Source organism: Lutjanus erythropterus, chromosome 16, assembly GCF_056507025.1.
Source record: "Lutjanus erythropterus isolate fLutEry1 chromosome 16, fLutEry1.hap2, whole genome shotgun sequence".
Taxonomy (NCBI): Eukaryota; Metazoa; Chordata; class Actinopteri; order Lutjaniformes; family Lutjanidae; genus Lutjanus; species Lutjanus erythropterus.
The window spans coordinates 18,422,856-18,445,155 of NC_139332.1; the positions used below are offsets into that span (position 1 = coordinate 18,422,856).

The window sequence follows — 22,300 nt, forward strand, 5'->3', positions numbered from 1 at the left end:
CGGCCACTCCTCATTTGCGAAAAGTAGAGCTCTGGGTGACTTTATGCAAATCAAGGGCATCCATCGTGATTCGAAGCTTTGGAAAACCTCTTGAAAAACTTTTAAACTAATCATTCTCAGTCCAAAAAGAAGACAGATTCAACAACCGTATCTCGCCAAAAATGTTTTCAAAACACGTTTCAGTGAACTGCCATGTTGGTCTGTATGGTAATGAAACCACCACAAATACTATTTCTTATACTACTAATAGATCCCCTTATATCTGACACACTGCACCTTTAAGGTTAAATGTTGAAAGGTAGTATTCTGTATCTTTTTCTCCTCTATATCTTATTTCACATTTCTTGACTCTATAAGTCTTTCCTATTTATTCTCTTATAAAAAGTCATTGTTATGAGGAAGCCTCACTTGTCCAGAGCCCTTAAAGTGAAAACATTAATGATAAGTTTCTGGTGTTCAAAGTAGTTTCCTAATGGCTCCCTTATGTCAGTTTTACACACACAAACACACACAGAGCCTCAGATTAAGGTCATGTGCAGCCTAACGTTTTGGGGCAAGAGCAGTGAGGAGCTTTAATTTTTCTTCAATACCGGCCTTCAGTACAGCCAATCCTGCCACTAAGCCCCATCAGTCAGTGTGATGTGTGGTACAGTATTTCACTGTATAGCAGATGTTTTTATTTCATCACTGTGGCTTCTGTCAGAATAATGCTGCAGCATTGCTCAGGTAAAAAAAAGGTCTGTTTAAGGCTAGTAAGGCTTAAAGCCAAAGTTACCTAATCACAGTAACATGACTTTGCACTCACACAGTGCCATCTCCGTTCAGGCGGAGAATTTTAAGTGCATTTGTGCAGTGGTGAGAATGATTCAGCCATGACATTTCAGCTAGCTGGAAAGCAGCTGCAGTGCTGAAAGTATTGCACTAAATTGTTGTTTTTTTCCCCCCTATGTGGGCTTTTCTTCTGCAGAAACTATACATTCAAACAGCTGCTAAGGCTCAATGAAATATAGGCCTAGAGCAATCTGTAAGTATTAGGATAGCATTGATTTCTTCTGTATTTCAGTTAACTGGATTTTAATTGTAATTACCTACAGAGATGTTGTTTGTTGTGCCCCCCAGTTTGGTGAAGCAGAGAGGAGTACCAGCATAGATGCTAGGTAATGAACTGCTGTGGATGGGGTCAGCAACAAAAAATATTTTCGTTACTTAAAAAGATCCACTTAAAAAATATCAATAACAGTCAAAGTGTGTTTCACCACTTAACTTTTTTCTCAGACAGCCTTTTTCTGTCAGACAGCCTTTTCCGAAGGGAACCCCAAACCAACTCAACTCAAATGACAACATCAGTAATTTTATCTTACATAACATACGGGTTGCTGATCCACCATAGCCTCGATTTGTTAGGTTGTTTGTGTTATCTTCGGTGAATCCAAACTATCCTTTTAAAACATCAGAGTTGCACAATAAGACAAACAAACAGATCAAGGCTATGGTAGACCAGCAACTCCTTTGTTTTGCAAAGTATGTAAGGTACATATGGTTTGGAGAGAGCAGTATTTTTCTTATATAACGGAGAAAGCCTCATAAACATAATTTGAAATCTAGTGGGCTTGAATGGAACTAAAACTATGAAAAATATCCTCCTAATATGGATTTCATTGTATGTTCAATGTTATATTTAGAGTTTTCCCAAAGATGCAAGTATTACATCCCATACTGTTGTGTTTTCATTTCAGGCATAAGCTACAAATGCAGAACAGCTGCACCCAGATTTCCCCCCTCTTAAATTATTTCCTCAGCGTGGGTGAATTATGTTTGTTTGATGAAATATTCAGTGATCCACACTCTGTAACCATTTGGGTGAGTTTGCAATAAGAGTATTACAATGCAGAACAGTGTTTGTGAATTTTTCAAGCATCACCACGGTAAAGTGTTTTTTTTTTTTTTTTTGCCTCATTGCTGTGCTGTTTCTGGTCCCGCTGAGCCCTGCGAGAGTTAATAAAACTGTCTGCGACTCAGCACGGCTCGCTAAAAACCTCAGGACGGAGAAATTTCTGTAGAGCCACATGAGACTGCTCACTGTCTGTATCTCCCAAATACGCCTTGACATGTAATTCCCCTCACCTTGCCACCTCAAGGCTCTATTGGTCCCATCAATAAACTGCCCATTTAGCTCCGAGGTCACTCCAAACTTCAACCTTCCCAACAAGTTTTATCAGCCGGCCAAAAAGGCTATTTGATTGAGTTAGGATGGTTTGTTTGATGTTTTGTTTCCATCTTTTTCTGTTTTTGTTCTTTTTAAATGCCTCTGCTTGGGAGACAGCTGTGGACAAGGCGTTATGTTTTTGTCCTTCTCTCCCAGTCTTGTGAATGCAATATCTCAAGAAAGCCTGGAGGGGGATTTCTTCAAATTTGGCACAACTGTCCTCTTGAACCCAAGGATGAACTGATCAGATTTTTTTTGGTTAAAGGTCAAGATCATTGTGACCTCATGTTGGTCTCATTCATATTAATAGTCAAGTGGTCAAAGGTCAAGATCACTAAACTTGGTACAAATATCAATTTGGACTTAAGAATAAATTGATAATTTGGATGTCAAAGGTCAAGGTCACTGTGGCCTTGCAAAACTTTTTTGGCCATAACTCAATAATTAATAAGCTAATTGTGAAAAAGAAAATCACACAAATGTGTAATAGAGTAAAATTTGATGAGATGACATTTTATATCCAAAAGGTCAAAAGTCAACTCCACCGTGACATTATAATGTTCAGCTGTCTGTAAAAATGTAAAATATACTTAATACCGTCATTTCTTCAAAGTCTTCACTACGTATATACTACAAACATGGACATAAACTGGAACTTGACAAGTGTGAGTTGGTAATTCTAGTTTCCTCTTTTTCTGCTCCTGAGGGCAATGTACTGTTGACTAAGCAGCCAGTCAGCATCTGTTTTGGCTCACCTCCATTAGTTTCCTGATTGACTACCGGCACTGGTAGCACACACACACACACACACACACACACACACCCTCCCCTCCTGGATTTCTCCACCTCGCCCTTCGCTTAATCTCCCATCCATCGCTCCAAATCAAGGCTCAGGTCGCTGTGCCCGTGGCCTGCGGGCATCACTCATTATACTGTGAGGTTTCAATTGCTGCCTGACCCCTTCCATCCAATTTCATGGCTGCTTGTGGTGGGCCAGTGCCCCCGCTGCTCGGCTCTAAAACTCTTTAAATGAACCAACCTTTGGCTCAAGGCCGCCACTCATCTCAGCGAGACGACGTGAGGGAGACGAATTTAGTTCAAATGAATGTCAAGCCTTGTTATTCTACCTCTTGGTTAATATGGTTTGGGCACTCGAGAGCCCTGGCCGTACCCTCTTTCCTCTCATTCTTATTTCAAACACACTCTCGCACAAATATAGTGGGGATTGAAACGCTTCAGTACACTGCTAATAAAGAAAATAAACCACCTCTGGCTTTGGAAAATGAAAAATCTCAGCTTAATCCGGTTGGAAGAGTGTTTGCTGGTCACAATTTGTCTCTGAGGAATATTCTGTGTTTGAAGTTGATGAGGAGCTAAATTTTCAATAATGCACAGCCGTGCTTCACTGGGGAACTGTGTCTCGTTCTCAGTGGTTGCTTTTATGAAATAAACTATGAACACATCAACTTTCTGCCGTGTCTGCAGAATCATAAAATCCCTCCCAGGTCAGTTAGATTATCTCTCATGAACAGTCTGTCGCATCTCATCTCACTTTGTAGTCCTTATCTTCTTGAAAATGCCACATTTTGAACATGAATCTGGCTCGCACAAGCCTGATTTATTCTTTAAAGCTGAAGTGTCAGAATGATCACGCATGATCCTCATTTCTGCGGCAGGAATTTGACTTCATCTGTAACACTTTCTTGCTAAGTGCTGTTTACTTGCAGAAGCTGTGTGTGTGTGTGTGTGGGCCGCCTGTCACTGTTGCTGTGCATTAGTCAGGTGTTCAGGTCCAGACGAGGGGCCACAATCCTTCAGGCCCAATTACATATTTATAAATTGAAGGCCACCATATGGCATGAGTCGCTCAACGGAGGAGAAAAGTAAAAAATAAATGGACCTTTGCTGGCCAACTGGCTGTTCTTTTATCGACGCATCAGTGGATGTGGACATGCTGTGGGTCTAAGTCAGGATCAGGCTTATTGAGATTAGATTTATTGAGTTCTGATTAACACGGTGCAATGAAATCCAGACTGTGGTCAGATGAGTCCCTGATACATTTTGTGTCTTAAGGGAATAGTTTGACATTTTGAGAAATAAGCGTTTTCAGCTTCTTGTGGAGAGCCAAATGAAAAGATTAACTAAATAGGAAGATGGAGCTGGCAGTCGGTTAGCTTAGCTTAACTGGACGTAGTATGAAACAGCTACCCTGGCTTTGTAAAACCACAACTTCTCATTTCTGCACTTAAATATTGTACAAATGAAACAAGAGGGATATAAAATGTTCATTTGTGAGATTTAGAGGGGCTCGTAGGAGTGCCATTAATTCAGTTTACCTCTATACAGAGCAAGTCTAGCTCTTCCTCTTCGTTTTCAGTGTTTCTTCTAAGCTAAACTGGTTTGTTCCAACTTCATATTCATGGCAGAGAGGAGGAGGTATGGCTCAAGTCCCACTGGCAACACCTGAAGTTGTTCAGCGTCCTCCAGGATCCACATTCTTTACCTATAGTCTGTATCATTATTTATAATGTAATGTATCAGAAATGTTGTCATCAAAGTTGAATTAGTTGTTCTGTTCAGTAGGTATGAGAGTGGTATTGATCTTATTTCTCAGCTCACAGAATTTATTAGGTACCAGACGATTTATGTTTAATCCTGGCTGTTACTGTTTTTGGTGTTTTGTCTGTCTTTCTGTCTTAAGAATTCGTTCATTCTTGACAATTACTTTATGGACCAGTTATTATTGCATAATTATCTTGTAACATGGTAATGACTTATCTTGTCCGCTTGCTATGCATGTGGGTGCTTAGCCAGTTGAGATTTTTACTAAAAAAGACTGTGAAAACAATGATATTCATAACAAATCGTAAAAAGCTAAAATACCATAAACAGGAGTTAGCCCAAACATGAACCCAGCAACATGGTGACTGGGTTCACAAAAGTATAGACAAGGTCAGAAATTAACCTTAAGCTGTAATAGGAAACAAAAACAACATGAATTCAAATGGTAAACATTCACACAGTCTACAATAGTAAAACTAAAAAGAGTATTATGTATAATTTAGCCCAACAGTAAAATAACAGCTTTAGCTAAACTAAACTGACAAATCACAAGCCAACAATCACAAAACAGCAACAATAGAGGAGTACTTGTATAAAATGTTCTAGCAAGGCCATTTGTGGAGTAGATACAAGATACTTGTCAGTATTTACTCGGTCAAGTACCTGACAAAATGGTGAATGTAACAACTGAAACTTCTTGGGACACAATAGTTCGTACCCATTATTTAGGTAAATAATTTTACAATGGTGCTAAATGCAAATAAGTAGTAGCCTAATTATTACAGAATGAATGAGCTACTGGTAATTACTGTACCCATTAGGGTATTTTTCATGGTATTAAATACAAGTGATTACAGTTTTCCATAAATTAAATGCAAAGTAATTTGTCTTATTTCACCATAAAATCTGTTGCTTTCACTTAATTCACTGGTATCAGTTTTGATTTAAACTCCTGCTGTACTGTAGGTGACGACCTTTCTGTCTCTCTCTCTCGTGTCCACAGCCAGTGAAAACTGCCACGACTTCCACCCCATGTTCTTCACCCACGATCGCTCCTTTGAGGAATTCTTCTGCATCTGCATCCAGCTGCTCAACAAAACCTGGAAGGAGATGAGAGCCACAAGTGAAGACTTCAACAAGGTACGCTGCATGTGTGTGTTTTTAGGAGATGGGGAGTTTGAGATGAACAAAAGAAAAATCACTGTGTCCCGTTTCCATGCTAGATACTAATTGTAACTAGGTTTTGAGTAACCAGAGTTTGACTTGGCATCGGGTTTTGACTTGATGCCATTATCATGCATTCTAAATTAGTTTGATTTTTAAATGTGCTGTTGATGGACTCCTCAGAGCTGGAAAAAGTTGAAACACATTGTCCATACAGACCCAAACTTGAAATTGGCAGTAGCTTTTACAAAGTCCCAGTTTGTGTTTTATAATCTCAATTTGATTTGGGATTTGGGACACATCTCATGTCTTTTACCCATTGAAAAAAGATGAACTTGCAAAGATACAACGTCATGGGAATTCAGGCCATGAATTTCTTTTGAAATGCAAAATGTGACAGCTACTTTTTTCATATTTGATGAAAAACAACCCATTTGTTGATGTGGTTGTTCACTTAACAAGGACAAACAGATAAAGATTGTTACATTGTACAACAGATACACTCAGTATATAAAGGAGCATTTATAGCCAATTTGCAGCCCCCGTTGCTGGTTAGGCAATTAAATGTAGGTTAAAACAGACAAAAAATGAGCTGATAAAATGGTATCGGGATAAAAAAACAAGGTAGATAAAACCAACATGTAAAAAATGTGTGTATATGTGTCTGTGTGTATCTATGTAAGCATAGATTACATGATATGCATTATTATATTTTTTGATCAATTGATATTTGATACCTTTTATATAATTAAATGTTTTTTTTAGAATGACAGCTATCTAAATTTGAAACCAAACCAATTATACTTTTGAAGACTTTGCTGCTTGCTTGGCTGCTCCAATTTGGAGTCGCCACACAGGATCATCTGTGTCTCACTGACAAACTGGGCTTTACAAATCCAGCATGGGAATCAGATTTTTTGTGATGCTCATATTTGAGTGCATTTTACACCTGATGCTCTTCCTGATGCAGCCCTCCCCATTTATCCGAGCTTGGGACCAGCAATTAGGAATGCACTGGCTTGTGCATCCCCAGTGACTTGGGAGCAGCCTGGGGTTCAGTGTCTTTCCAAAGGACACTTAAGGCACTTTTCCACTAAATTAGCTCTGGTTCTTGAACCGCTTCCATTCAAGATTCTTGGAACCTTGGTGCTATTTTTCTTTTTTTGGATCTAGCTGGGAACCAACTTGTCAGGTTCCAAGCTAATTTATTTTTGGTGGATATGCTCCTAAACATTGCACAAACTGGAGCAGGGCTGGTTCCATGTTGATGGAAAAGGCCTATAGAAAGGTGAAGTCCCCTTCCAGTGAATCACAATGAGACCTTTGATGAGACGTTTGAAGTGTGCCACAAAGTACATGTCTGATGTTTGTCAATTTAAAAGAAAATTCAGTCAAGAAGTCAAGAAAGTTGCCATGCTGCAACTGTGAAGATTCATATTTACCCTACACATTCAGAAGTTGTGTAAAGGATGCCATAACCTTCTCCCTCTAAAAGCGAAAGTTAGCCGCTGAAGCTACAGTGCCTCTATGTTTTTGTACAAGAATGTAGTCACACAAGCAGTGGGTTTGACTCATTCTTTCGCTTCCCAGCTGATAAAAAGACCAGGAGTTGCTGAACTTTAATGTCTTGTAAAGTTACCTTTTAAACTGACACACATCATAAGTGTAATTTGTACCACAATTCAAATGGGAAGCTTATTTATTCTCACCACTGACTACCTTCATATTTTCTCAGAAGTAAGGTCCCATGGGACACACCTGAGGGCGGGTGACTTAGCCTCTCTATTAGACATATGCACAGGAGGAGATCGAACCGCCAACCCTGTTATCAGCAGACGATCTGCTGTACCTTCTGAGCCACAGCCTCCACTAAACAGCTATCTATAATAATCTAATAGATACTGAGGATAAGACAGTGTTTTTACAGAGGTGGGCTGCTATTTTAAGGTGAACTTGATACAGAATTATGGCACTGTAGGATTTGTGCCAGGCTTCACTGACTTTCTGTTGTAGACACTGGCAGGAAGCACAGTCACACAGCTCACTCTTAATCACAACAGTGTTAATCATATCTCAAATTATGTTAGCTATTACAATGGCATTGCCGAGATTCACATGCAAATATGAGGCCTGATTAAGGCGCAGAGACATGGAAATGTTTTTTGCTGTTTGCACAGATGAACATGCTTTAGGCGTTTCCTTTTTAAGGGCACAGACTGAGCGAGGGAGCTGCATACACATCTCGGGGGCTTTTTAGATTTTAAATGTTTCCTACATTGTTTTTCTCCCCTCTCTGATATGAAACATTAGCTGCCTCAATTGGCTGAGCCGCTGATTAAGCTACTACATCTTCATTTGGAGCTCATTGGAGTCTGGATGACGATGAAAAACTTCCTCGAAGCTGGCTAATGTTGAGTGGACTCACGCAGGAAAAGTGTGTGTGTGTGTGTGTGTGTGTGTGTGCACTGCCAGAAGGTGAGAGTAATGAGGTGTTTATGACAGATATTGTATGTTGTGAATTCAACTGGGCATCCAATGTAGCAGTCAACAGATCCCTGATTTGTGAAACAAATTATGATCTTATGGAGTCAAACATCAAACGTGTCCAAGTCACTGTGTACATATTGATTTGTTGTGGTCCAGGTCCTCTGCTCATGTTTACTGTCGTTGACCAGCGTTGAAGTGGTTCCTCACCTGAATGAGTTGGCCCCTCAGCTCTACAGTTGCTCTCCTCTCCTCCTGGTCCAATATGTCACACTACTAAGCTGACACTGTAATTGCTCATTCAGCCCCCAGCATCCCCTGGATGAATTTTTCAAGAGCTTGCACATCTTATTTTTGTTTATGAATGAAGCAATGGTTCGTGGTGCTGCAGTTGCATCATCCTCTGTCATTTCACTGCAAGTTAAATGACGGAGGACAGTGGGGTGGGTTTCATAAGCCAGTCTGTCATCACAGACAGAAGTTGGTGCTTGGATGCGAGGTTGTGAGTAAAGTCTAGCTCTCAAGTTGCACAAAGGAAATAACTAAGAGTTATGAAAAATTTATTTGTTGTTGTTTAGAGACTTGGTAGAGCATTTTGATCTACTGCAGGGTGCTGTAAATGAAGAATCATAGCATATTGTAGTTGAGATGAAAAATCTAGTCATTCTCTGTAGCTGCTGTTGAATAAATCCACCTGCAGCCTATTGAAGTCTTCATCACCATCTGTGTTTTTATATTTGTTGCCACTCGTTAAAGAAAAGCCTTTGGTAGTGGAATAATTTATGATTTTATGTTTGGTTTATGAATTCAGAGCTGAAAAACAAGAATGTTCTGTTTGTCTGATGGTCTAAACATTGTAATAATAATAATAATAATAACTATGAGAGCGCATTCAGAGTGCAGATCTCTGCCAGGCAACCCAAAAAGAATATTTGGATGTAATCTCCAATATTCTGATTATAACTTTAAATTAATTACATATTTTTGGTCAGTAAGGTAACATATTACAATTACTTGTAACCAGTTACATGTCAGTAGTTGCTCTCCAGCACAATGATCTTGACCTTTAACCACCAAAATCTAATCAGTTCATCCATGAGTCCAAGTGGTCATTTGTGTCGAGTTTGAAGACGTTCCCTCACGGCGTTCTTGAGTCATGGATGTACACAAAAATGAAGCTGATTGGTTGAAAAGTATGCAAGAGTAGCAACAAACAAGCTTCAGGCCTGTTGATCACGCACACACACGCAAGCGATCGCAGATGCTCTAATAATAATGTTAAGCTGAAACTTTTTGTAATGATAGATGTACCAGGAGTGATGCAGTCATATTTAACAGACTTGGAATGACTACGACATCTCATGTGCAGCTGTATTTCTAGTTCATCTTGCGGGAGAATTCAGCACACACACACACCGTACACACACCTCCCTTTGGAAGCGATCCTATTATCCAATCCCATCCTTCACACCTTCCCCTTGAAGGCGAGAGTCAGTTTCGATTGAGTTGGGATAGATGATGCTTCCCTTCCCTCTTCCCTCTTCCCTCCTCGACCTCATCTTTCATCACACGGCACCTTGGGAGTTTGAAATTCAGCAGCAGCTTACCCGATAGTAAGCCTGTTTGGTCTCGAGGGCTTCCTATCAGCTAAATGGTGCGTGAGGAGCTCTGCGCTTCCAGCCTCTCTAACGCAGAGTCTCAGTTTGTATCCGCCATGAACTTAGAAACACTCTTGAGACATCAGCCTCTCTGATGATGTCTGAAAGTTGTCATTTTCTACCCAATTCTGTCAAGGAGAGAACTGAGTTGTTTATGTGTAACTGAGGCAGTCATTGACTGCACATTTCGTAAAACAAAATGACGAGAAGATCGAGAGCAGGAAAATGTCCCAAATCCACAATGGGGAAAGCTCAGTGTAAATCCCACGAAATCCTGAGCATTAGCGTGAGAAAATGCAGATGCAAGGCAAAATATTAGTAATGAGTAGAAGGAGAAAAATTGTTTTAAGTTAAAATGCTTTATGGGGTCAGTAAAGTGAGTAATTAAATGAGGGGGAAAAGGAAAATGTAAATCACAAAAATTAATATCCACTGTTAACATTACTGCAGTTTAAGTGTCTTTAGCTACCCTTCGGTGACATATGTCTGACTCAGGCAGTCCTACTGAAATAAAAATAATAATAATGATAATAATGATAATAATACAGTTGTAATAGTAATAAATTATAGCACAGCCACACTCTCTTAGGAATGTAAACAAAGTTGCTGTTAATGGAAATCTAGACACTTACCTCCGACACGTTGATCAGATAATATACATATAAGCCCAGAAGATTAGACATTAAAAGTATTTTGCAGTAATACAAAACAGAGTAATTTTGTTACAAAAAATCATTTTTTGACATATATTTGGCAAATACCAAGAGATAATTGAAGAATTAACACAGGGGCACAGGATTAGAACTTTTTATTTCTCTGTGTCTATAATGATAGAATGGAAGAAAAGAACTCTTTTGCATAAATTAAAAATATATGGCATGTAAATAAAATCAAATAAAACTTGAAGGGATGAAACTACGATGATTCATAAAGGTAAGAACAAGTGTGAAGAAATAATGCTGAAGATAATACTGCAGGCGTCACTGTCACAAAGTGTCAGGATCATAATGCTGTACATCCCACATTCCACTGATTTGAAGCACAGCTATTGTCCTTTTAACTACCACCAATTGCTCATTTAAAGTGGACTTTCTAGTTGAGCTGCGCCGTATTAGGCAATCAGTCCTGTAATTGGTTATTGGTGTCTCAGTTGACTAAGAAAATTATAGCCTTTTTCATGGTGTCTTGATGGGAAATGAGTTGTAATGGGTCATTACTCAACAGTACGTAGTTGCAGTGATACTCACAAATATGCGTTGGTGTTTGGTAAACACAACATCACAAAAGATCCATGTGTGAGCCGGAGATGCTCACAAGTCATTATTTGCAAGTCTCAGGTTTCTAATGGTTTTAATGAGCGCTCTATCATCTGCTGTACGTCATCCAGTCTACTTCAGACACTGCAAAGTTATATCTAAGGAATTCGAAGCATTTATTAGTATCACTCTTTTATCAGCACTGATTATTTGTTTTGTTAGATCACTTTAAACAGGCTATTGCTATGCAGTATGAAATTATGCCCAGCCACTGCATAATGACACATCAGAGAAACCCATATGAGCCCCAGTCATGCAGCAGAGTAGAATATTTAGCATTCGCTATAAGGGCATGAAAGCTGAGAACAAATAAAGCCTATTGCTCCGAGAAAGCTGAGATGAAAGTTGCACACTGTGACAGTGCAGTGAAGGAGCAAAGCAGGGGGGAAAAAAACGCAGCTCTTCATGCACCAACAGGCAGAATGAAGAGCACACAACCGGATCACCTCATATCAATCACTCAATGACAGAACACTCAAGCAGTAGACATCCTGTAGATAAAAGCCAATGAAAGAGCAGTGAGAAGGCAAAGGCAGGGAAGATTAAATTATTTTACAGTCACGGCAAAGCAGCACTGAATGCAAACAACTGTGGCAAACAAAAAATGCTCACTTATTTTACAATAAATATTCAGCAAACACCAGTCTAATCAAATTAATCTCCCTTAGCTACAGGCCAACATTAGATAGCTAATGCTAAGCTAACTGCCCATAGGTGCTAATGTTAACTTTCACATTAACAAAATGACTCACCTGTCCAGGTGCATTTTCAGGTGCCTGATAAAGTTTGATATGGTCAATCCAGCATCCTTAATCCCTGCAGATGTTGAATTTTGGGAGTTTTGCTTGGGCCTTGTGTGAAGTTATGACAGACAAAGGTTGTGACAAATGGCTCAGAAGCTGCAGATGTGCCGGCCATGGTGTTAGCAGTCATCTGCGGCACTAGATGTGTAGATTACACGTGATAATGAAGGAGGGAATGACATCCAGCTCATCATTTCCTGAATGTTAATGCACCAAAAATGAAAAATGAAAATTGTTTGCAACTCCCTAATCTTGAATCCAAATTGAGCTTGAAGTCTTTTGACGGTGAATCCAAGTCAGGTTTCAAGTCTGTGTGTGACTAAACAGCGACTGTAGTCCCCCTCTTTGCGGTGAGCCAACATTTATGTGAAAAATGACAACAATACTAGACATACAATATTATAGATCTGTCAATTAAATCAACTAATCCATGCTATGTTCCTGGAAATTCACTGTTTGACGGCAGCTCTGCTTTCTAAAACAATAATCCTGTGTTGTCAAAGGACTAGTCTGTCTGTAAATGCATGTGTGCAACTATTCAATTCCTCATGTTCATACAGTATATAAGGATGTGTCCTCTCTAGGATGTGTTGAGGGATAATAAGCTGTGTCGAGGATAAATCTGAGGGCGTCCACTTCAAAACACAGCTAGCGTACGGCTAGATTTCCCTGCAGCTTCCACAGTCGCTGCCCGCCGCTGACAGCGCAGAGCTTTCTGAGGTGTGGAATACTAAAACACCTCGTTCAGGTTTTTATCAATGTTTGGCTGCGCACGCTGCTGTGTGTGAGTATTTCTTAAACGCTGAAGGCGCTCACAGCCGCTGGCTCTTCATGGCTGACTGAGCATCGGCCCTGCACACACACACACACACACACACACACACACAGGCTCTTACAGGAATTTATGCTCATTTAAGACAAAGGCACAGAGGCTTAAATGAAGCTTAAAAACACTGTGGCACTTAAGCGCCCACACACACCATGGTGGAGCCACTATACATTCTGTCTTGTTTGCTTTCTGAATATTTAGTAAAGGATGTGCTTATAGAGAACAAGAGGTGTGTGTGTGTGTATGTGTGTGTGTGTACATGCCGGTGTGTGTGTTTAATGGAGGCAAGTCTGATGCTCCCAGGGCACAGCTACGACCGTCAGGCAACCGTTTCCCCTGTTTCCATAGCAACCCCTGTCCAATTACCGCTGCTGCGCTGCACTACTCTGGCTCTGTTTCGGTAAGATGGAGCCACTTCTGCGCTGCCTGTGTACACGCTTGTTGTGTTTATGTGCGTCTATCAGAGACTGTGTCTTGTACGGCTGCCTGTCTTCCAAATGTCTCCGCCTCAACCTCCCCCACCACAGAAGAAGAAAAAGCCTCCATCTCTGCTCAGACGCTTGGTTGGGAAAAAAAAAAAAAAAATCCCCTCACTGATGTAGCGGCTTGCAGCCACTCACGATACCCCTCCTCCTCCTTCTTCTCCTCCTCTCCTCTCCTCTCATCCCTCCCTCCCTCCCCCCTCCATCTAAACCTCTCTCTCCCCACACACACACACACACACACACACACACACACACTTATCATGTGATCCACTTGCTGCACCACCATTGGCGTCTCTGATCGTGGCGTGTGTCCAATCAGGGCATAAGCCCGGAGATCAACATAAGCGAAGCAGTGCTGCCTGGCTGATGCTCTTAGAGTCACAGAGGGAGGGAGGCAGGCAGATAGAGAGGAATACAGAAATATTATAGTAGAGGGGACAGAGTTGAAGAAGAAACCGGGAGAGTTTGGTGATGTTTTTATTTGACTATTAAAGGGAAAATTCAAAAAGAGAGAAGCAAAAAGGAAATGTGAGGGAACAAGACAGGAAAAAAACGCAAAACAAGGAGGTGCACGAGCTGTGTTGACAGACGAGTCTTCCCTTAGTGTAGCTAACGCTAAAGCTAACAGTCCACAATCCGCTAGACTGCTCTTCCAAGGAGCCATCTGCTTCCTCCCTCCATCCATCCATCCGCGTCTCCCGTCGGGCGCTAAAAACTCCTTCTCTGGCAAAAGCACGAGGATTCACCACCAGTCACTGTGGAGAGTATCACACTACACTTGGAATCATGGAGGTGACATGTAAGTACTAAGACTGGAAATGAGAAAGAGAAAGAGTGTTTTTTTTTTTCAATTAGCAGGGATGGATGGTGGTAGTAAAAGGAGGAAGAGGTACTGTTTGTGTTGTTGCCTGGCTGCGGAGGAGGAGGAAGAGGAGGGGAGGGAGGGAAGTGGAGGGAGAGGAGAAGAGAAGGCAGAGGAGAGATGGAGAAGATGGGACAGGGGGCACGGCGGAAGAGAAAGAGGAAGGACAGATGGGGTTGTGTAGACTCGGCGAGGCGTAAGCAGGTTAGACAAGGACCCTGATCACAGCCTTTTCATCAACACACACACTCAGTCACACAAATGTAATCTGCTAGAATAGAATTTCACCCTGTCTCACACAACACGCACCCACATTTATATGCACCTAACCCCCCATCACTCTCCGGGCATCATCTGTACGCGAGTGTACAGTGTGTTTTTGTGTGGGGGGTTGGGCTTTGTTGTTGTGAATGGGATTACTCCACATCACCAACACCCACCATTTGTCACCAGAGGAATTCAGTGCCCCTACTACTGATCTCCTCCACTCCACACTGTCTCTCTCAGCCTTGGATGAGCTTCAACCAGTGTTTTAGCCAGAGGGCTTTGACACAGGATTAGAGTGAGGTCAGCTCCAGACTGTAGAGCAGGAGGCTGTGAAATACTGCCAGAACCTGATTTCATTAGTTTTGGACAATACACAGTACAATTTCATCCACTTACTGTCCTTTTAAACCAGGCTTTCTATGAAGGAACTGTGTCTCAGCTACCAGGCGACCTACTGTTTTAATTGTGCTTTTGATAAGTGATGAATCATTAGTCATTCATCAGTTTGCTTGTTCCAGCTTCTCAAATGAATAAATCCACTGTATTTTCTCTGTTTTATATCATTAAGTGAATACAGTGCCATTTGAAAACATTAACATTGGCTTTGGAAACTGTGATACCTGTTTTTCATTATTTAATAAACAATCTAGAAGGGCATTCAGAGAGTGCAGTACTTCAAGGCCAAATGCCCTATCTCACAGCATGAGATAGGCAAAAGTGAAAAATAATCTGTGTATCCTCCCTGTGAGTCGACCCACTTCAAAATTTTATGTGTTCTTTCTTGACCCAGGCTACACCCTTCCAGGTTTCATGAAAATTAGGCCAGTAGTTTTTCCATAACCCTGCTGACAGACAAATGTCACCGAAAACATAACCTCTTTGGTGGAGGTAATAATTGATTTATGAATATTTCAGTATTTTGGAAAATACACACATTCACAGAGAGTTGAGAAGTTCGATATCAGTCACATGTATGTCAGCTTAGCATAAAGACTGGAAACTGGGAGAAACAGCTTTTCCAAAGGTTAAAAAAAATCACCTACCAGCTCCTCTAAAGCTCAATAATTAACATGTTGTAGCTCATTTGATTTATTTGTACAAAAAGTGCAAAAACAACCCATTGGTGGTTTTGCTTGCGGGTCATGTTCAAGCTTGATTTTTGTGCTCCCCAAAGATTTAGCAAAATAATCCTGAGAACATATCAGATAACATCAAAGTGTGTGTTTCATACATGATGGACAGCAGGGCTACTGTAACAGAAAACAATGAATGGATATTGCAAAGTGAAGTAGATCCTTGACTCACAAGGTGTGTGAGGAGGATTTGAGCAGGTGATGCTAGCCTACGAAGTATAATGAACACACTCAGGTGCTTCAGGTAGGGCAATAAACAACAGCTCACAGAGATTAAAAACAACCCATTGTGATTTTATTAGGGTCCTGCACTATTTCTTGGCAGGGTCAGGCTTCCTTTTTCCAGTCTTTATGCTAAACTAACTGTCTCCTGGCTCCAGCTTCATATTGAAAAGAAGACAGATGCAGAATGGTATTGATCTTCTCATCGAACAAGTAGATTTCCTAAAATGTCTCACAGTTGGTGCAATGTGGCGGCCTCCATGGAAGATGACCCATGCCCTCTGTAGATACAAATGACTTGTTCTAAGGTGACAGAAACACAACAATTCTTATTTTCAGATGATTATAAACTTGTAAAAACATACTTATGAAGACTGTATTCCATTTCTACAATATTCTGACAATAAATCCCTGTAAATCCTACCTACCAGCACTTCGGGAGCTCTTTAAGTAACTAGCCCCCACTATTTCTTGATGGTGCCAGGATAACTATTCCAGTCTTTATGCTAAGCTCAGCTAACTGCCTCCTGGCTTCAGCTTCATATTGAAAAGAAGGAATGGTATCAGTTATGTGATCGAACAAGCATATTTTCCAAAATGTTGAATTAATCCTTTAAAGGACTAGTGTGGAAGAGGATGTCCGCCCTCTGCAGATATAAACAACCTATTTTGAGGGAACAAAATTTCAAGGATTCTTACTTTTATTCACTAATGACAAAATACTTTCTGCTTACTATTTCTGCTGTATTCTGCCAATTAACCCCCATAGATCTTACACAATGGACCTTTAATTGACAGTAAAAAGTAAAAATTAGTTGCAGCCCTGTGAATGACACTGTTCCCGAAATAACAAGCAAAGTTCAGTTGCTGTAAAAGTGCCCTTGAGCAAAAGACCTTGAACCTGGTCACCCATTTTACAGTCAGCAACTATGAAAAGCCCTGCAGCTAAAGGAACCAGGCAAGCATCGATGTGAGGCAAAACCTTTTTTATTGGTGTTTGACATTTCTCCTCTGGCCAAGGGTGATACAGAGGAGAGTGGATAATCTGCTTTGTTCAACCATGTTGAAGACTGACCCTGTCCCATGTGGGATTATTCACATGGCAATCCTCCAAAGCCCTAGAAGCAGCATGCCGACCCTTTCATGAACTATCATATATCACTCTGTGTGTTGCTGCTATTACAGAATATTTTTGGCATTTAACTGCTATCCCTGTTTTATTTAAGGCCGCTCACCGCAAATCAATTACAGACACTTAATGCAAATCAATGCAAATGATTTCTGGCTCTGCTCTTTAGCAACAGGACAGTTCCTCCACTTCGCCAGAAGGTTATAACACGCACGCATACATGATTAATGAAATGGGTGCTGCTGGTGTGTCCGGTCAGAAGTGATGTGACAATAATAATGTGAGTGCAGGTGCCAAAGGTTTTGGGCGGGTGCCATGTTTTGGATTCCAGGAAGCAGCCTGGGACAGTTGGTGAAAGCGCTGCACACGCTGCCATATGCCAACAACTGTGACTGCTGCTGTCGTGCTTTGCATGAAACGAAGACACGGCGCTATACCGGGGCTACTGGGGGCTATAGCCTCATTACGAGTATGTGTATCCCCGGTTAAGCCCCTTCAAGCATTTTAGTATGTTTTTTTTTTTATTCTTAAATAAAGAAATATTTAAAAATTAATAACCAGCTTGCTCATTTTAAACCATGTGTGCACAGTTGACTGGCATAAGGGTAAATTCTCCTGTTGTGGCTGTACTATGGATACAGTTAACATTATAACAAATTTGGGTTGTTTTCTTTTCAACTGAAATATAACTATTAAGTTTGTGATGATGAGGTGAGGATGATAGTTGTTGTGATGATAATGAGGCTCAAACTCACTGTTTGGACTGCAGTACTCATTTTTGTGTGTGCAGTTGCTACATATTGATCCTTGAACATAATTTCTGATGTTTCAATAGTCATTTTCTACCAGTTGTCTGATCATGAATATGGAATAAATGCATCCTTGTTGTTGTCGCATTTTGGATGTATTGTGTTATTAATTGTGGTTGCATAAGCATTGTCTGGTGCTATTCTTTCATATTTGCATGTGAAAGAGGGTATTGTCATTGCCTTGAGGTCAACTGTATTAGGCTTTATGGGATTAGATTTTGTATATTCTTTGTCCATATTCAATCAAAAACTACATTTATATTGAATGTGCTGTGTGCCATATCTGCTTTTGTTAAGGAAAAATGAGAACATCCTTATAAGGTATCTCTGAAGTCATGAAAATCAACTATTTCCTTTGCACCCCACATATTGGTCAAGCCCCCCCTGGGCACAGGGAGAGAAAAAATACTGGAGCCGGCGATGATGAAACGGCGCATCTCTGACGGGTATCAGGACACAGTAAACCAGCCCCTCCCCCACTCCTCTCCTGCAATGAGGCCTGCTGTTTTCTTATTCCATACTGGTTTTGCTTATCTTTCTAGACATCTTTCCTTCCCTCAATCTCTTATAGCTCTTTCTTTTTGTCTTCCTCTCCCTCCTTGCTCTCCCTTTCTCTTTCCCTCCTCCTCATCCATGCCTCTCGACCCCCCTCCACCTCTATTGTTGAATTCAGACAGGCTATTTATATCTTTCTGCCTGGCTGCCTCACCTCCCACTCCCTTAACAAGGTTTGCTTTATTGTTTTTGCACATGTGTATGCGCACTCGGACAGTGCGTGAATGTGTGTTTGTACATGCGTCGTAACAAATCGGTGTGTTTGAGTCCTTGAGTCCTGGTAGGGGTGCGTGTGGCTTTGAGTTTGTTTTTGTTTGTATGTTTTTTTTTCTCCTCATGGTTTGAGTGTGTAGCAGGAGCAGAGTGTGGATGCTGAGCTTTGTGTCTGTGCAGGGGACTAGTTTCTTTTTTCTGTGCATTAGTTTTTCATGAGTGTGTATGCCTAAAGGGGGGGGGGGGGGGGGGGGGGTCTCTTATCTCAAGCAGCGTTGGCCCACTCACACTGAAAACATTGAAGCTAAGCTCACTAATCAGACAAGAGAAATCATCAGCCATTAGCATCAAACCATCAGAGCTGCATGAGCAGAGATAGAGATGCATAACATTTTGTTTTGTAGTCTGTCGAGATAATAATTCTGTTGTCTCATCTTCACTGGAAATCAGCAGGGGAAAAGTAAACTCTAGTTTTCTTGTCTTTTGATTTAGTTATTTATCCATCTATTCATTTATTCACTTGTGTTGGTTTATTGATAAGTGAGTGTGCATTTCTGTGTGTGCAATCCTTTTTGTGCACAGCACTTCACACAGTATGCACTTTAGATTCCTTGAAGACAATGAAAAGTCTCCACAAAGGCTCTGGTGTGTGGGTGTGTCTTATTGTGGATGCATGCTGGGATATGGCCGCCGTAGGCCGTATCATTAGTATCACATAATAATCCATTTTTGATGTATCACTGCATGAATCTGGGTTTAATTTGAAGCACTTCATGTGTCATTGTGAGGTTAGGAAGGAGGAGACGGAGATATCTGGTACTCTGCAGTTTTCTGTCTGGGGTATGGTTCATCTTCCTTCACACAACAACAAAAAGAAAAGAGGTAGAAATTAAATTGCTCTCTTTGTGTCTTGCCTCCGTGTGCCCAATAGCAGTGTCAGATCAAAATGAGCAACCAAGGTAGAGCAACCCATAATCATACAAAGCATTTAAGTAGGATGTTCAATATAAATAATCGCAATCACCTTTCTCCAACCAAGTATCTTTGTTCTCTTTGATATTTTCTGCCAGAGATTTTGTGCTTCACTCCCAGTAGGACTGAAGAGAAGAACTCCAAGAATTCAGAGATGCACAAAACACAACTTTCGAGCATCACCGCCTTCATAACTGTGCAGTGTTGGGTAGCATCATTTTTAATTTTTAAAGTAACTACTTACATTACAGTATTACTGCCATTAAAAAGTAGCTCATTACGTTACAGCGTTACCTACTGTAACTCATTAAAAAGATTTGATCATGGTGAATTTGTGCAATGCAAGACTTCAAGACCTCATTTGAGACACTGTGAATTTGAGACCATAGGCAGTGTCTGTCCTCTGTCTCAAATACAAATAGTCGCCCTCAGAGTCTCCCCTGGTGACAGGTGCAGGCAGCAGTAGTTCATGCAGTGGTGGAAATACGGTAAAATTGTAACATACTACGTTGCTTATTTGAACACTTGACAAAACTAACACATTACATTGCTTGTCACAGCACAAACAGTAATCTAAATACTCAAACGACTTACTTCATAGTGTGTTACCCCAAACACTGTAACCGTGGATGCAACTTTGTGTCAGTCTTGTTATGAAAACCAGTATATTAGCTGTAAAACCCAGTGGAAGATCTGCTTGTGCAGCTCTGTCCATAACCAAAATGGCTCCTCTTTCTCTGTAGTGGCAAACTTTTGGTGTAAAAGCCCTGTAACTGGCCTAAATGTGTGCTCTTTGCATTATTTATGAAGAACTTATCTGACTCCAGTTTTAAAGACAACTTCAGTCTGATCCAAAAAGGCATTAAAACTGATTATTCAGATAGTATTTCTACTGAGTACTGATGCATTATGGGTAGACTCTAGGGAAGGGATCATCCTTGACGAGACTTATCTCATATAATAAAACAATACCTGCTCTGATGTCCTTGAATAGATGTTTAATCACTACCAATTTATCCATCCCTCTGGGACAATTAATGCAGAATGTTCATATTTCCTGCAACATCCATGTCATAATAAAACACTCATTAATGCAACACTGTGCACAAGCCAAGGTCAGCACCTGGCTTTCATCAGCATTTCTTGACTCACATTAAATGGCGATTTCCCAGGTGACTTTGCTCCAGTCATCCATATGGGCCGCGCTGCACCTCACACTGAGCTGGCTGTTGAAAAAGAGCTCCTCTGACAGTTTGTCTGGCCGTGCAGCGCTAGCGCTCTAAATATGGCAACAACAACAGCTAGCAGCAACAGCCGGCGTCAACCCTGCATCACTCATGCAGAAGAAAGGATAAGACTGATGGAGAGAGGTCTCCAGATGTGTTTTGTTCATGTGCATATATGTGAATATTGGTAATTTACATGGAATAGTTTTGTTTTGTGCGTGCTGGTGCTTGTTCATATAATGCGTGCAAGAGAAGGAATAAATTAGTATATGTGCAGTAGAAGGGTGTACATTGAGACTGTGTATTTCTGTCTTGCCTGATACAGTATGCACTGTTCCCTGTGGTGCATTAATGCTGTCAAACAGGTCCCGAAGGCATTCGCTAAGTAGAAAAGAGCTGCATTTCGCTGTGCTTTAAAGTTACATTTACCCCTCACCGCTCTATTTTATATTATTGAGATACCCAGATACAGTGACTCCTTACATGTGAGCCGTGGGGCGTAGATACATAATTGAAATTTTAATGGATGAAAGTAGTGCCTTTCCACTTAGTTGCTCTCAGCAGACTTAACACAGAGGCATGACAGGGTTGTCAGGAGAGTCTAACAAGGAAAGCTGAATATACTAAATATAATCTGAGAATCTGGCTGTAGAGCAGCATTCACCTCTTGTTCCTCCACCTCTATGAAATGGCACTCTGACTGTCTCCTCTTTGGCATTTTCATACAATACATCAAGATTTGGCATTATGCTGTGATTGTCTCTAAAATGCCAGAAACAAATGAAAAATGGCCACTGCATATTTTTTTCGTCATGGCCAAAGGTCGTGTTCACTTTGTTGAACCTATAAAAGTACATTTCCCCTAATCAATATTTGAACATGTTAATCATTAGCAATTAATATGATACAAAACACCTCAAGTAAGTCTTTTTATTAGTTCATGTTTTATTTAAACAATTCTGGCAGCACATTAGTTATGTAAAATATTAATTCATGTTGCACAGTTTCAACAAACAGAATAAAAAACTACAAGGCTTTTGCTCAAAACAGCTGCTCTTGTTTGCCCGTCCTTATTCAAAAATGTCTGAAATGAAATTGTGACTACAAGACTATCAAAGCAGACCAAATATGGTCCAAAATATGTCGCTTGTAGAAGAAAAGGAGAAATTTGACAGAGGTGCCAAGTTTGCTCAACTGTCGTTAAAGCACAGAGCAGAAAGGGGTGGGACTTGGGAAGGGTCAATTGTTTTGATTATGAGAGATATCCGTAGCATCAGAACTTACAGTGTGTTGAACTGACTAATGATATCAGCTCTAGTCATTCTGTATGAGTAGCTAAGAGTCCCTTTCCTGTTCCTGCTGCTCGTTATGTGATCCACATTAATTTCGACAGTCTCCATCCTTG

The 22,300-nt window shown here is 40.7% G+C and overlaps 1 protein-coding gene across 6 annotated transcripts in view; it reads left to right on the plus strand.

Annotated features, from left to right (window-relative positions):
• elmo1 (engulfment and cell motility 1 (ced-12 homolog, C. elegans)) overlaps window positions 1-22,300 on the plus strand; it is a 155,569-nt gene that overhangs the window by 103,988 nt on the left and 29,281 nt on the right. For all 6 annotated transcript variants that reach the window (XM_084738408.1, XM_084738410.1, XM_084738407.1 and 3 more), the window contains one exon: window positions 5,772-5,908. In XM_084738408.1, the coding sequence (XP_084594534.1) occupies window positions 5,772-5,908 (137 nt within the window). The remainder of the gene's footprint in view (window positions 1-5,771; window positions 5,909-22,300) is intronic.